Here is a 14,052-nt window from a genome sequence, read left to right as displayed (position 1 = left end):
CGCACACATGCTTTCGTTCGTTGGTTTGTTCGTTCGTTCGTTTTTGTTTGTTCGTTTGTTTGTTTGTTTGTTTGTTTGTTTGTTTGTTTGTTTGTTTGTTTGTTTGTTTGTTTGTTTGTTTGTTTGTTTGTTTGCGATGACCTAACTTGACGTCGCGGGTACAAAAGGGCTCCTGGGACGGCTTTGGTCATACCTGTGTCATTATTTCACTACCACTATTCACCCCCTGCCGTCCCTAAGCTGGGATACGTTTACGTGCACATAAATGCATCAATGAAAGAACTGCAGCGTACCCGTAGCTTCGCTCTATACAAAATCGGGCGCATTATCCGAATGCTGCAGGGGAGCGCATCTTCTCCAGAAATTTTTCTTGTCGCGGCGGCCACAAATTCGTCAAAAGTAAGCCCAGCACAGTGCGTGAACGACGTTTGGACCATTTATTTTATTTTGGTCGATTGTTTTTATAATCGCTTTGTACCACGGGGTGATGACGTTCGTAATCTCACCGTGAAGCTAATTCGTGCGTGGGCATGTCGGCACTGCCAGCCGCTGCCAGCACTGCCAACGGCGACCTCCAACCTTTCCCTGCACGCGCAGTGGCTTTAGCAAAAAAAACTGGCAAAAACCACGAGGAGCGACAAAATTCCGAGCGCTCGTGAGGGCTTGCGTCGCGGCAACCGCCGAGTCCCCGGCTCGCGCAGTGGTTTTAGCAACAACAAAGAAAAACACTCCAGCGCTGTCGTTGATAGCTACCGCGCGTGTGATGCTTGGCATGAGGGAACACGACGATATCGGTGCATACGACGATGACTACTACTAGCACAGTGCGAAGCGACGGCGGAGCATGTAAATAAACAATTTCAAACGTACAAATGCGTGGTGATGTGTCCTTCAGAGCTCACGTATAAATAAATCCTGCAGCTTTGCTGTGGCTCAAGCCTTGCGCGACTTTAAGCTTCGCCAGTTGAGGTGGTGGAAGTCTACAATGCTGAGGTCATCCACCACTCGCCGCCAAGAAGACGACGACCTCTTCGATGCAAATGATGACGATTACTAGCTCCGTAACTATGCAAGTAAACAACGACACTTGAACTTAACTATATATATATGTGTCCGGCAATGCCCACGTACAACGGCTTCGCCATTCGTCTTGCGCATCACTGCAAGCTTCCCTGAATTTTTTAAAATGCTTAAAGCATTTGTATGCGGACTCAGAGAGGAAATTCGTATGCCAATCTGCAGCGCTGGATGTGTTACAAAAATACTATTAATAAAAGTCCCTGGGACTTTCATTCTCCGAGTCCTTATACTGCCCCTGAATAACGTCTTTCTAGCAATGCAGTTGTGTACATTATAGTAGTGAAGCCGACTTTATACGATGTTAATAGTGCTGACGCTAATAATTTAGTTGCTGATGCTGATAGTTTAGTTACGTGTGGTCAAGATAACCTGTTAAACCTTAATTCATCGAAATACAGCTTTATAGTTTTCAGATCTCAACATAAAATAACCTGTCGTTCACCTAAACGGGTCTACATTTCCTCTCTAGCGCTTGGCTACATTTTTAATTGTTGAGCTTGACAACGTCTAGAATAAAAAAGGCACATTTTCTTGGTAAGTAAAGAATAGCTGACAGAAAAGACTAGTCACAAAGTAATGTGCATTTATTCACATCCCACTAGATATCGCGCATCGTCTCGGTGTAATACATACCCAACGCGACCGGCCCCATTTAAAATGCAAATCCAAAATCAAGCCATGCGTACCATTACTCATAGTCATTTCAATTTTAGTTATTTATCGCTCCTTGGAGCGCGTAATATTTTGACAGCTTCGAATTTGGTGAAGTAATCTCTCTGTATCAGCGAATTAAGTTAATCAGCGGAAGGCTTCCCGCTGTAATTATTACGGACCAGCTTTCATTTGAAAGCGCACATGTTCTTTCATGCATAACGAATGTTCCCTCCCAAACGCTAAACTAATTATTGCAAACAAGGTGTATATTTTTCTGCAGCTTACGTGTGGAGCTGATGCTTACCTTACCTCACAAGAAAGTGCGTCAAACATTTATTCCCTGAAGAATAGGTTACGCGTGCGTATTCAGTTCATTTAACTTCTGTCTGTTTGCTTTGTTTGTGTGAAAGTGCAATCACTGCTCTGTAATACCTCCATTTGTCTGAAACTACTTTCAGCGTAATAATGTAATCACTGCTTGTTGAAGCTTTTTTCTGAGAATGTTAGTATTAAAGGAGGTCCCCATGCCGTCTTCGGCTTTAAGAATTCCTCCGGTATATAACAGTATACTATGTTTATTGTGAACAATCAAGCTGCGTTGAACTGAATTAAATTGAAGGGGGCTCGGTATATATTGCTTTATAAGATATATGGGGTCCCATGGTGTTATTTAAAAAGAACATCCTCTAGGGCCTCTCCGCTTTGGTATCAAACTGCCTATATCATCGCCTAGAACCGCCTTCCCAGCAATGCACGTGTGTACAGTAGTGAAGCCCACTTTAAGAAGGCCTGCGGTCCAAGCATTTACTAGGCAATCATGTTTTACCAGCGCAAATTAAACGGGACAAGAGGGGTACACAACACCAGCGCCTCATGTTGTGCACCCCTCTCTCGTCCCGTTTCATTTGCGCTGGTAAAACATGATTGCATACCAACTAGCCCAGTTCTCGACCTTGTTGCAATTTACTAGGCAATTCCCACCATTGAGTCTTAGCACTATTCCTTTTCGTATTTTTTCTGAAGAGACGGCCCGGTTACTGTACACCGAAACGATATTAACGGTGAGGCTTCTAGCAGGGTGTGAATTTCTTTTTCTCACGAGCACTTTTCGTGTCAAACTAAGTGTTTTCGGACATAGGGTGCGCATATCACGAGCCGACTAGAACCGTTTTATAAAGACAATATTTCGCTCATAACAGGCTCTTACTTCAAGCATTTATTCAAAAAAAAATTACACTTCTTCAGCATGTTTGTGCAATTACTTGTCCTCCGAAAATTCTCATAGACATGATGGCTTTAGACCGCCTAAGGACCTGGTGGAAGAACTCCCAAACGTGTTTAAAAAAGGCTTGATTTCAATGCTAGCTGTACTAGAGAATTTTACGCAGCACTCAAGAGCCTTCGGGCAATTTTTTATGAAAGATGCGATTTCTTGAAAAGCTGGACACGTGTACACCGAAGACGTAGCTTTGTGGCTGAAAGGGGAGATTTCAATTAAAAAAATCACTTCAGGAGGAATAACTACAGCACATTCTGCGCTGCGTACTATAATGAACAAAAAACAGCACATCCCGTTGTACCATTTTGAAGAAAACTCGTCGACCCGACGCATTACGTACAACCCGCCGAGAATCGCTAACTGTTGTTTGAGGTAATGAAGGAACTGACGACAGCTGAATGTAATTTCAACTGCGTACGTTTCATTTGAAAGCTGTCATCACTGAAATTATTCGGTCAGCCGAGGTACGGAAATACTTCCGCGATATCCCCAACACCTTTTATGTCACCTCCTGGCACGTCACATGTACTTCTGAATGGTTTTGTTGTCCGAGTATTCGCTTCAAATATGCCAAGTTTTGGCGCCAGTATCGAATTAGCGGGCATTGTAGTTTCACGCTCCAAATCTGAACTGCCAGTTAACGCAGTCCGCTTCTTTCGCAGAAAAACACTAGTGACACGTGTTGCTGATGGCAGCGTGACATGTGTTTTCTTCACTCTGGTATAGCTAGAACACGTGCTTTCCTCGCTCCGGTCTGACTGGAACACACGTTTTGTGCCGTTAGCGCAAGGCTTCGCATTGGCCTCTAAGTGACTCTTATTCTCCGCATATTTACTTCATATTTACCAAGTTTTCCCGCCAAATATCGAGCGAACGGGCAACCTTGTGTCATGCTTCCAGTCCGAACTGTCAGTTTACGCAGTCCGCCCCTTGCGCGTCCAAACACTGCTCACACGTGTTGCTGGCGGCGACACGTGCTTTGCTCTACTCACCGCTTGGTGGGGTAGCAGACAGCAGCAGCAGACGATCGACACGCACAGCAGCAGGCCGTGGCCTCTGCACGCCGACATGCTGTCTCAGGTATCCCCGCACGCACGCCTCCGCCGGCTGGCATCCGCCGACGATCGGCCGGCGCTCTTGGGCAGGCGCATTCCGGTCGAGCACGACGCGCACGGCACGGTCCCCAGTCGCCGATCTCCTCCGTCGCTTCCACCACCGGCCACGAGATCGTAGCGGTTTGAGGAGGCGGGGGTGCCGATGGGCGGCGAGCGGCGGCAGGCGGCGCTGGCTTCGCGGTCGACGTCGCCCTCCCATTGGCGAGCAACACCCTCGAGACCAAAAGAAGCCCGCTCAGCATCTTGCTTTGTTTAGTTGATCTCCGTTATGTTTTAGTGAGTGCTATTCGCCTTACTTTTGACGACAATCAGAAGCATCTTCGCATTTATGAAACCTGTGGCACGTTAAAATGCCTTCTTTACCTAGAAGGTATTTTCCAAGCGGGCGACGAGAGACTTGAGTCTCTTCCCCGCCGTCCAACTGTTTCCTCCGGTGCTCTTGTTTCGTTACCTTGAACACTTCAAGCAACCGGTCCGCCTTCTCCTTCTCGTCCTCATCTTCCTCCCGGTGTTGACGACTCTCCCTCCTCTTTCGTCTGTCCTTTATCGCTTCACCTCCCACCCCACCTGCCCCGAGAGAGCCGATACAGGGAACAGAAGCGGAACAGAAAAGGCTCCGTCTGCCTCCACGGAAGGCACTTGAGTAGACAAATCAACATAGACTTGCGTGTTGCCGGGAGCTTCTGGTGGGAACCCCGAGTTCCTAGCTCCCTAGGTCCGGTTGCCGAATATCCCTCTCGCTTGACGAAAAGCAGGGCTTCTTCCATGGTGCCCACCGCGCGTTTTGTAAGAGGTAAGAGCAGCAACGGTAGATTAATACTTTAACGATCGTCGTGGCGTTACATGTGAGGTTGCTTTTTCGTTTTGTCGGATTTCCACGTCCCTCCTTCCCTCATGGTCGCCCATTCGAGGCAAATGATTTGATTAGGCTACTTGGACAAACGCTGCCGCAAAGAACTAAGCCGCCACTTCGCCTACAGAAAAATACAACCAACTATAAGCGTGAAAGTGCCAAAAATGATACACCAGGACATGTACCGTTCTGGCTCATTTTTCTCAATCACCCTCACTCAGGAAGTGACCAGGAATTGCCCAGCAGTCGATTATTTGTCTACAGCATGATTATTAGAGGCCTTAGCTTTCAAAGAGGTGTAGCTTTGCAAGAACACTGGGGCGATAAAGGGAAAAAATTCGCGCCAAGATTCATTGTTTAGTGTCGAAATGGCCTACGTGACTGGGGATCCACAGAACCCTTTCCGCTGTTGTAGTAAGGAACGAGTAAAATCGCCGACGGGTGCCCTTTGCCGAGAAAATGTCACCCTTGATGCAGCTTTACTGCCCTTGCAAGAGAAGCTCTCTATTACGTGCGGTGAATGTCAGTGGCACTCCTCGGCACGTCATCGACACGGCTTCAAGCGTTCGCCTCCTCCAGGCAGCGCACAAAGCCCCGGAAGCAACCAGCTGGACAATGGGACTGCACTTATACGTCGAAGCTTCTAGTAATGTCGAAGGGTTTATAGATCGCGCAGCTGTAACGGCGAAATTTGTACCATATATAACTGCTGCTACGGTAGCATGATAATCGCAGTGAACAACTCGAGACGTCAAAGAGGTTTTAAGGTTAACTGGTTTATGTTACTGGTAGCATTGATGTCATTGAACACATACTAACTTGAAACAATCCACTTTTTACATAAAGGAGTGAGAGAGAGAGAGAGAGAGAGAGAGAGAGAGAGAGAGAGAGAGAGAGAGAGAGAGAGAGAGAGAGAGAGAGAGAGAGAGACAACTTTATTACGCAATAATGCGAGAGTGGTTCCTCAGTCCAGGAGCCCATGTGCTGTCCAGGCTGCCGTAGCCCTGGTCACAAGCAGTAGCTGGTCCTCAGGTCGACAGCTGGACAGCACAATCGAGACAACAAGAGTACTTAACGGGGCATGGCTGACTGACTGGATCGCGGTACCCCGGCGAAAATGGCCCGACTACGGGCGGCAGAGTTTCTGAAGTGAGTCCTGATGCAGGCCGCCCGCTGCCCTCTGCTCCCCCGTGAAGCCGGCTGAGAGGGTTTATATTCGCTTCATGCGGACTCGTGGGAAAAAAGCCCATTCTGGCCCCACTTTCTGCAGCCAATCGGGGAGACGCTTGTAAACACCAATCAGCCATGTTCCCGCCAAAGTGAAAAGAACCAATCAAACACAGACACAAGGTTTGAACTCGGAAACACGCGCTTGGAGAATTATTGACGCAGAGAAAGTAATACAGACAAAACACACTAAAGTAAACAGTGGAAAAGACAGCAAGGTCGCCCTGAACTACACCGAGGACCCGGAGCCCGAAAGCGACCAGTGCACACGCCACGGGGGGTACGCCGTGGCCACGCCGAAACCCGAGCTGGGCCGATGGTCCCCCTCAGCAGCCGCGTCTCCCGGTCGGTCAGTGCGCACGCCGCATGCCTTTCTTAGAAAAAACAGGGCTTGGCGACCGAAGAAGAATGCCACAAAATAGGAAAAGCCAACTCAACGGTGGCTTCGCGACGCAGCATTGGTAAGATTGAAAATGCACGCAGAGGATATGCTTCGTGAGCGGAGAGCATGCGGGGCAACTTGAGAAGTATTCCGAATGTGCGAAATCTTGGATGACCGAAGTCATCCGAGATATGCAGCATCTGTGGCGCCACCTATAAGGCAACGAGAGAGATCGCGCCGAAGAAGCACACACAAGCGTTTCTGAATTTGGCAAGAAAAACAATCAACGTGAATTCCTCCTTTTAAAAATTAGCAATAACCTAGCTTATGAAACTAAATGGCGGTTGTATTTGTACTTTACAGCGACGCTGTATACCGCTCACTCCTAAATGCTTTCTTTTTTCTTGTCGTGATCCGTCAGCAGACTACGTATTGCGGCAAAGCCAACTACGTCTCAATACCATGTGATAGTGGAAAAAAATCAAGCCGCAGTTGGCTGATACTACTCTATCATATGGCGAGTTTCAGTTGCCTGTCATGCTTTCTTACTTCTCCGTGAAGTTGTAAACAAGTCGTTACAGACAAACAAATGATTATTGGCAGCCGACGGTAAACAATAACTTTCTGCTGCCAATAGCAGCGTTTATTACGGGAGGAGTATGGTTTCTCCCCCAGGCAACCTTAGTCAAAGTCAAAGTCCAAAATCTAAACTCCTTCGACCGTGTCGTAATGGTGCAATCAGATAGACGTCGGCTCCATAACGCGTTGGACTCAGGTTAGGTTCCGAACACGGGAAGCCTTTTTTTTTTTTTCCTTGAGGTGCTGACGTACCTTTGTGGAAACCCATCTTGTAAGTTGGCTTTCCTGCAGTGCGTTGTGGACGCAACGATTCGGATTTTGGACTTTTGACTTTGGGCTTCGACCACATATTGGCTTTCGACCAGAGAAGTCCACGCGTGTCAACCATCTTTCACAATTTACCCACTATCATCATCGTCGTCAGGAAAGGTTGGCTTTCCTGCAGTGCGACTCGGCGAGGCACCGAATGCTCCGCTTTCAAAAGAGAAACAGTAACTCGTATTCTGTAGCAACTACTCCGCAAGAAATTTTAGGGGCGAAGACAGGTGCACGGGCTGTCGGCATCTCCTTTCGTCGCCGTCGTTTTATGTGCTCACGGTACTAAAACACCAGGACACCCGTTTTCCAACGCCTCGCGCTAGAACGTAACGCGTACGAAAAGAACCCGCCAGGATACTCTTTTTCGAACGCTTCGCGCTACAACGTTTCATCTCCGTGGGATAAAGCGCCTGCTAAAAGAACACACCGGGACACTCGTTTTCCAACTCCTCGCGCTAGAACGCTTTGTGCTTCAAAGACACGAGACTCTTACAGTCCCAACGGTTTCATCTCCGTGGGAAAAAAAAAATTAAAGCCGTTCCACTCATCGTGAAAGCTGACGAAAGTGGAGAGAAAGTGATTCGCTATAATGGGCTGTAACGCCGTTATCCGCTCACTGCTACCACCCAAAGCAATTCAAATTTCCCGCCGCCGTAGTGCTCGCGCGCCCACTGGCTGAAACAGCGCCAGCGGGAGTTCTGTTCTTTTTAATGCGTAGCATTCTTTGCCGAGTACCCCCACAGCCAGGAGTGTGTAACGCCCTGCATTTCCACAAAAATTCAGATTTCGCGAAAGTTCCAAATGTAATCGTTAAAATAACGTAAATGAAGATAATTGGTCGAACGAAATTTTGAAAAGCTAGAAAATAACAGAAACAAAAAAAAATTACGAAAAATGTCAAAACGTTGCCGCATGGCATTTCTACAATAATGCAGATTTGCCGAAAGTTTCACCTTCAATCGTTATAATTGCGTAAATGGAGATAAGTCGAACGAAATTGCGAAAAACTGAAAAAATAAGAAAAATATAATATAATTACGGAACATGGCGAACCGTGTAACGCCCTGCGTTTCTACAATAATGCAGATTTCGCGGAACTTCCAAATGTAATCGTTTGAATAACGTAATTGGAGAGAAGTTTCGACGCCCTACGACGGAACGCCGGGCTCTACTTGGGTCCGTTACCTCACGGCACCACCTAATTCCGGCAGTCGTTTGACATCGACTTCAAGGCTCCAAGAATACACTTATACACTGTATGCTTCGCCACTCCCCAGGTCTTACGCTTGTGTAGATGGCCCGGTTTTTTTCTTATAATACGAATAATACCGATGTCGCCTTTAGCTCCAAAGCAATGCCCGCCTCATCACGAAGCAACCGTCGAACGGGTGGTTTGTCTGCTAAGATAAGAGTGTAGTCCTTCCATTCTTCCAAGTCGCATTAAACTAATTAATTAGGGAGGATTCTATATCGCAAGTGAGGAACAACCATGTCCGTGTGTTTTTGTTGTTGCTTCCCAAGCTCGACATTAAAGGCAGCCTAAATAACTTATTTTCGTTCGTCCTGAACGAACGCAAATAAACAACCGCTCCGTGTATGGATCTTTTCTTAATAAATTTGTCAGGGACCGCTGAAGTCGGCGGCTAGTGGCGAACGCGAGGCAACTGATGCGGTTTGGGGAAGTGTTTTGTTGCCAAGAGTTAAATTTGTCGGCGACGCAACACTTCGATCGTTGCAATTTTTCAGACGAAAAGAAAAAGATTGGCACCATGTTCTGTTTAAAACACCACAGAAAATTATATTCAGCAATGAATGGCAAATGCGCTTTGAATTGAAATTTGATAGACCTGTTATTGCAAGCGTATTAATCTGGGCGCAGTACCAACGAGGACGAGAAATGAAGCCTGATTGTTTCTGTACCTAGATTTAGCCTTGTTCTGAATTAATTAGCTTAATGAATCTATAAATTTTCATGCTAGAAGACGATGTTCACCTAACATCCCGATTTCGTAGTGCGGAAGACAGGTTATTTGTGTACATGCATGCGCACCGTTCTCAAGCCGGCGTAGCCAGCGAGCTCAGGCGCAATGGAAGAGGCGAGGGTAGTTCAGGAAAGTGCTTTAATTCCAAGATTCTCTGAGTTCAAAGTCTGTGTCGGTGTGACGTCTCGCTGTGGCGGGAGGAAGGATTCCTGGAGTCTCGTACAGGAGGCCACTGCAGGAAGGATGGGACGCCGGCTGACTTTCTGGTACGGGAAAAAAAATCCCTGACTGCTCCAACATGTTCCCACGCACCTTTCTCCTACGAAGGCAGCACCTTAAAAAGCAGAAAAAGTAAACACCAAAATCACGCTGAAATTTGGCGCTAAAATGACTATCATTAAGCCAAGTTTTATCTGCTCGTAATTATTCAACAGGTAAGTTGTAAACGTTACGGAATTCCCGCCTGCTGTCATTTCATGGTCGTTTACGTAGGAAGTGATTTTTACAGAAACGGCTGTAATTCTTGTATTATGAAAACAATCCCGAAACAAGTTACAGTGGAAATCCTCCGCTAAGACAGCTTCAAAATTACGCCGAGTTCCATTTACTTTTTGTTATTACGGTGTTGAAAGTGAAGTTGTTACCGTATAAACCGGATTATAGGTCGACCCGGTATATAGGTCGACCCCCTACCTTGAGGTGGGAAAAGTTGACAAAAAAATATTTTGGCACAGAAGCGCACTCACAATGTCTATATTTATTTTCGACGCCCGTCTGTCACTGCCACTCACTATGCCTGCCGAAGTCACTCGTTCAAGCTCTCAGAGTCGTCCGAGGATGACTGCTTCGCACTGTCATCTTCCATGCCATCAGGCGCGTTGCTGATGGAGCATTTCCTGAACGCTCGTGTAAGCATGTCGTCGGGCAGCGACTGCCCAGAGAAGGACACCCAGCTTGACACGGTCGCAACCGGCCCGTATAGGTCTTTTTGTTGCCGCCGGCTATCCACTCATTGTACAGTTCGCGGAGCCGGTCCGGGCATGGCCTCCGGAGCGATCGCGAGCAAAGTTCCCGGACGAAGTCCGCCACTTTGTTCTCCAACTCGGGGTGCACCGCTTGACGTCCACAGAACGATCGGTTTGGGGGGTTGCACGCGCACAGCTTAGCTTTCTGGCTTCGCCAGTACCGCACACTTTTCTCTGAAACGCCTAACTGGCGTTACGCCGCCATATTCCCATTCTGCTCGGTGACTCAATCGCCGTCAGCTTAAACGCCGCGGTGAACTGGCGTCGACTGCCGCCACTCATCTCGGAACAGAGACGTACAAAAATGTGCGCACGCACGCGTAATAGACGAATAAAAGAAGAAAAACTAGAAAAAAGCGAAATCAAATAGAGGCCTGATAGAGCGAGAGAGCAGTCTGACACGAATGGCGATTGGCGACGGACTACGCTTGCACATTGTTGCCAGACAACGATTTACATTCGGCCAATGACCGCTATATAAGACGAGGGGTGACTTTTGTGCGGATTTTTTTGGAAAAAAACTCGACCTATATTCCAGTTTATACGGTAATATTGCGAAATTTCCGTCTGCTGCCAATACATGGGCTTCTACGGGAGGGAAACGGGCAGACCCGGCATGCACTTGTCCTTTCGGATAAAACAGCAGTCACTTCAAGTTTCATTCCACTAGTTGATTAGGCAGTATCCTCAAACGCAAATTGCAAATGTGTTCCGCTTCGTTCACTTCTTGAACGGCGACACTCAAGTTGCGCCCAGCTTTACGGGTCATTAGAGAGTTTTAGCTGACCGTTTTTGACGCTCCGCTATGCTCCCGACGGCCCGCTTAGCACAACCGAATTGTCTGCAGCAGCAGAAAGGCTTTTAGCTAAGCGATAAGCGTATATCTCCCGCGACGGGGAATGATTCGCGTGACTGGTCTTTTCCTGCGTGATGTGTAAACTAAACTTCACCCAAAAGGAAACAAGAATTTGTACTCGGTCGCGTAAATAAATCAAAATACCATGTTTTTTTGCCTCTTTTAGCCTTTTTTGTATAGTGTAGCCGCTGATACGGTATAATGGCTCTAAATAATTTAAAAGAAGCCGATAAACTTATGAATAGCCAAGACACGGCTGTCTGTCTTGGCGCTGCATAGAAGCAGCCCTGCAGCGCTTCGGTGGGCGTCTTCTCGCTTCCGTTCTAAACCCCGTTGAGGTGTGTGGCACCTTTGCCTATTCGGAAGCGATTTAGCGATATCGCCGCTCGCGTGACAACTAAAGAAACGGAGTTCGCCCTAGCGCGCTCGCCTCGCGGGGGGCAGCCATGTTGGAATTCCGCGCGGAAACGTAAGCTGCTGCGACGGTCCGGGGTATCGCCGTAAGCGGGGTATCGCCGCTAGCGCTCTAGCGCGCCACGCATGCGCAATGGCGCTCCCGCTTGCTATCGGAGCTGAGCGGACCGCCAGAAACGATCAGCTAAAACTCTCCATTCTTCGTTTTAGAGTGGATGGACTCTGTTTTCTTTCTTTTAAATGCGGAGCATTTCTTAGGCTCTCGATGTCACTCCTCGATGTTGTCGGCGCCGTGCACACGCTCACTGCGCATGCGCGTCTCTCCCCCGTACCCTCCTCGCTCTCAACAACAGCTGCGGCGGTGCGGGGGGAGCGCGTCTGTGCGCGCATGCGTCGTAGCTACCCGTGCGCTGCGTCGCGCTCAACAGTAACGGCGGCAGGGCGTGTACACGTGATAACGGCGTGGTGGGTGCATGGAAAGTTCGCGCGCTTGTGTACGGAAGTGTGCGCATGCGCGTCTCTCCCCCGTACTCCTCTCCCTCGAACGCGGGCGGTGTGTATATAAGCGGCGGAGCACGCGTTCGGAATTCAGTCAAGGGCGTCTTTGATTGGCTTTCGCTTTGCTTGACGGCACCAAGCAATTGGCGGTGAGAGCGAACACAGGCGGCGCTGCGGAGCACGCCTCCATGACGTCAGCTTAGGGATTCTCGCATTTGTCGTCTGCTTCACTCAGGCTCGCTCTCCCTGCTGTTTCTTTGCGCTCGGTCAACGTCCGATGCTTGACCGCACCAGAATTGGCGTGTGGGTAACATTTTATCATAATAATAGGCTTAAAGTGTGAGTTAAAGTATAGTTTTAGATACCGCTACGGAAGAAACATTGCCGGCGTCGCCCCTTCCTTGCGAAGCCGGTCGTGTGCGTAGCGCGACGAGTCGGAGCTAGGCGTCAGCTTCTGTATTAAGCAATTTTTCGAAAAGGGAACAGTCAGCTGCAATAATAACCGACAGCAGCGAAAATGAAAGACCAAAACAAATTCTGGCCTTCAGGGCTATCGGCTTTGGCAGAAGGCATTATGATTCCCGGTAATCATATGTATGGAAAAACAGTTTTTGCGACCTTGCCGAACGCTCGAAAGTACCACGTCTTATTGTATCACATCACTTTACTTTGTCATGACATGCAAGTTTGCCGACCTGCACTATAGGCTGCAAAAACTATAGGTTGAGTTCCAAATAACCCACTGTATGTATAGGCGCGCGCTGGTTTTGTACGAGGCTTCTAACCAGTAGGAGGTTCATTGAGCAAAACGAGTCCCGTCTACGTTAAAGATACAATAACACTCTGTTTGTTCAGACCTGGAGGGATATTTCGGTACATTTTCCACAGCCATATCTTCCCGATATTCGGATATGCGTTATAGGAAAACTGCACTCAAGAGGGGGGGGAGGAAGGGAAGGAGGAGAAAACTTTATCTAACAATGAAATCGAGCTGGTTAGTGGGCCGGGTCCTTAGTCAAGGACAAGAGAGTAAAAGCAATTTTCTTTAATTCTTAGAACGCCATCCCGAGTAGAATAGGATTTGTTCTTTGCGCCTGGAATGGTTGGAAAACAATAAAGACCTGCCTAGAAATATTCATCGGTTTCGATTCTTGTGTTATTTGCAGGTATACTATTTATTGCGTTAGTTAGCGAGTATATAATGCCTTCAACGCCGTAATCATGTCATCATTGTTCGGGTTGAGAGTCAGTTCGTTATGATAACGATGGTATGATAACAAATTCGGGGCACAAAAGCCGCCTTCGAGTAATGTGGACAACGCTGTTTGGGGCGCGATCACGGTGGCGCAGCACAAACCTCCTCATTGTATTTCCATGTGAATAAACAAAGCACGCTGCGGATATGCACATTCTTGCACGCAGCCGTAGTGAAAGCAAGTTTGTGAAAAAGGGAATGTATGCCATACAACCTAAGCAAAATATCCACAGTATCTTTGTGAGACTCCCGAACACCACCAAACCTCCTAATAACACGTTTGGGATGGTGCAGAAAAACTAATGCGTCGGGCACAAATAAACAACAAGATACATTAATCTGATACAAGAAAACAACAACAAAAGAAATAGAAGACAGCCGTTTTATTTCCTGCTGTACGTGCGATGCGCGTGTAGGCGCCCGCGCTGCTTGGTAGGCAGCATTATACTGTTGGGTCTTCATAAGAGCACCTCAAAAATTCTGCAGGGAAGCCTTCGCATTTTGAATACTTATCGAGGGGCTCTGAGCGTTGATC

General features: G+C 47.7%; 1 protein-coding gene across 1 annotated transcript in view; it reads right to left on the bottom strand.

The window, feature by feature from the left end:
- The window catches only part of LOC144163416 (metalloprotease TIKI2-like), a gene marked incomplete in the record, with an annotated part of 173,637 nt that extends 169,396 nt beyond the window's left edge, over window positions 1–4,241 (bottom strand). The window contains 1 exon segment of the mRNA XM_077694396.1: window positions 4,006–4,241. Coding sequence (XP_077550522.1) covers window positions 4,006–4,083 — 78 coding nt within the window.
- Window positions 4,242–14,052: the final 9,811 nt, after the last annotated feature.

Source organism: Haemaphysalis longicornis, unplaced genomic scaffold (genome assembly GCF_048455015.1).
Source record: "Haemaphysalis longicornis isolate Haplotype H1 unplaced genomic scaffold, Haemaphysalis longicornis Haplotype H1 scaffold_12, whole genome shotgun sequence".
In the NCBI taxonomy this organism is placed as follows: domain Eukaryota; kingdom Metazoa; phylum Arthropoda; class Arachnida; order Ixodida; family Ixodidae; genus Haemaphysalis; species Haemaphysalis longicornis.
Note: the sequence above shows the minus strand (reverse complement) of the source record. Positions and strands in the feature narration are given on the sequence as shown.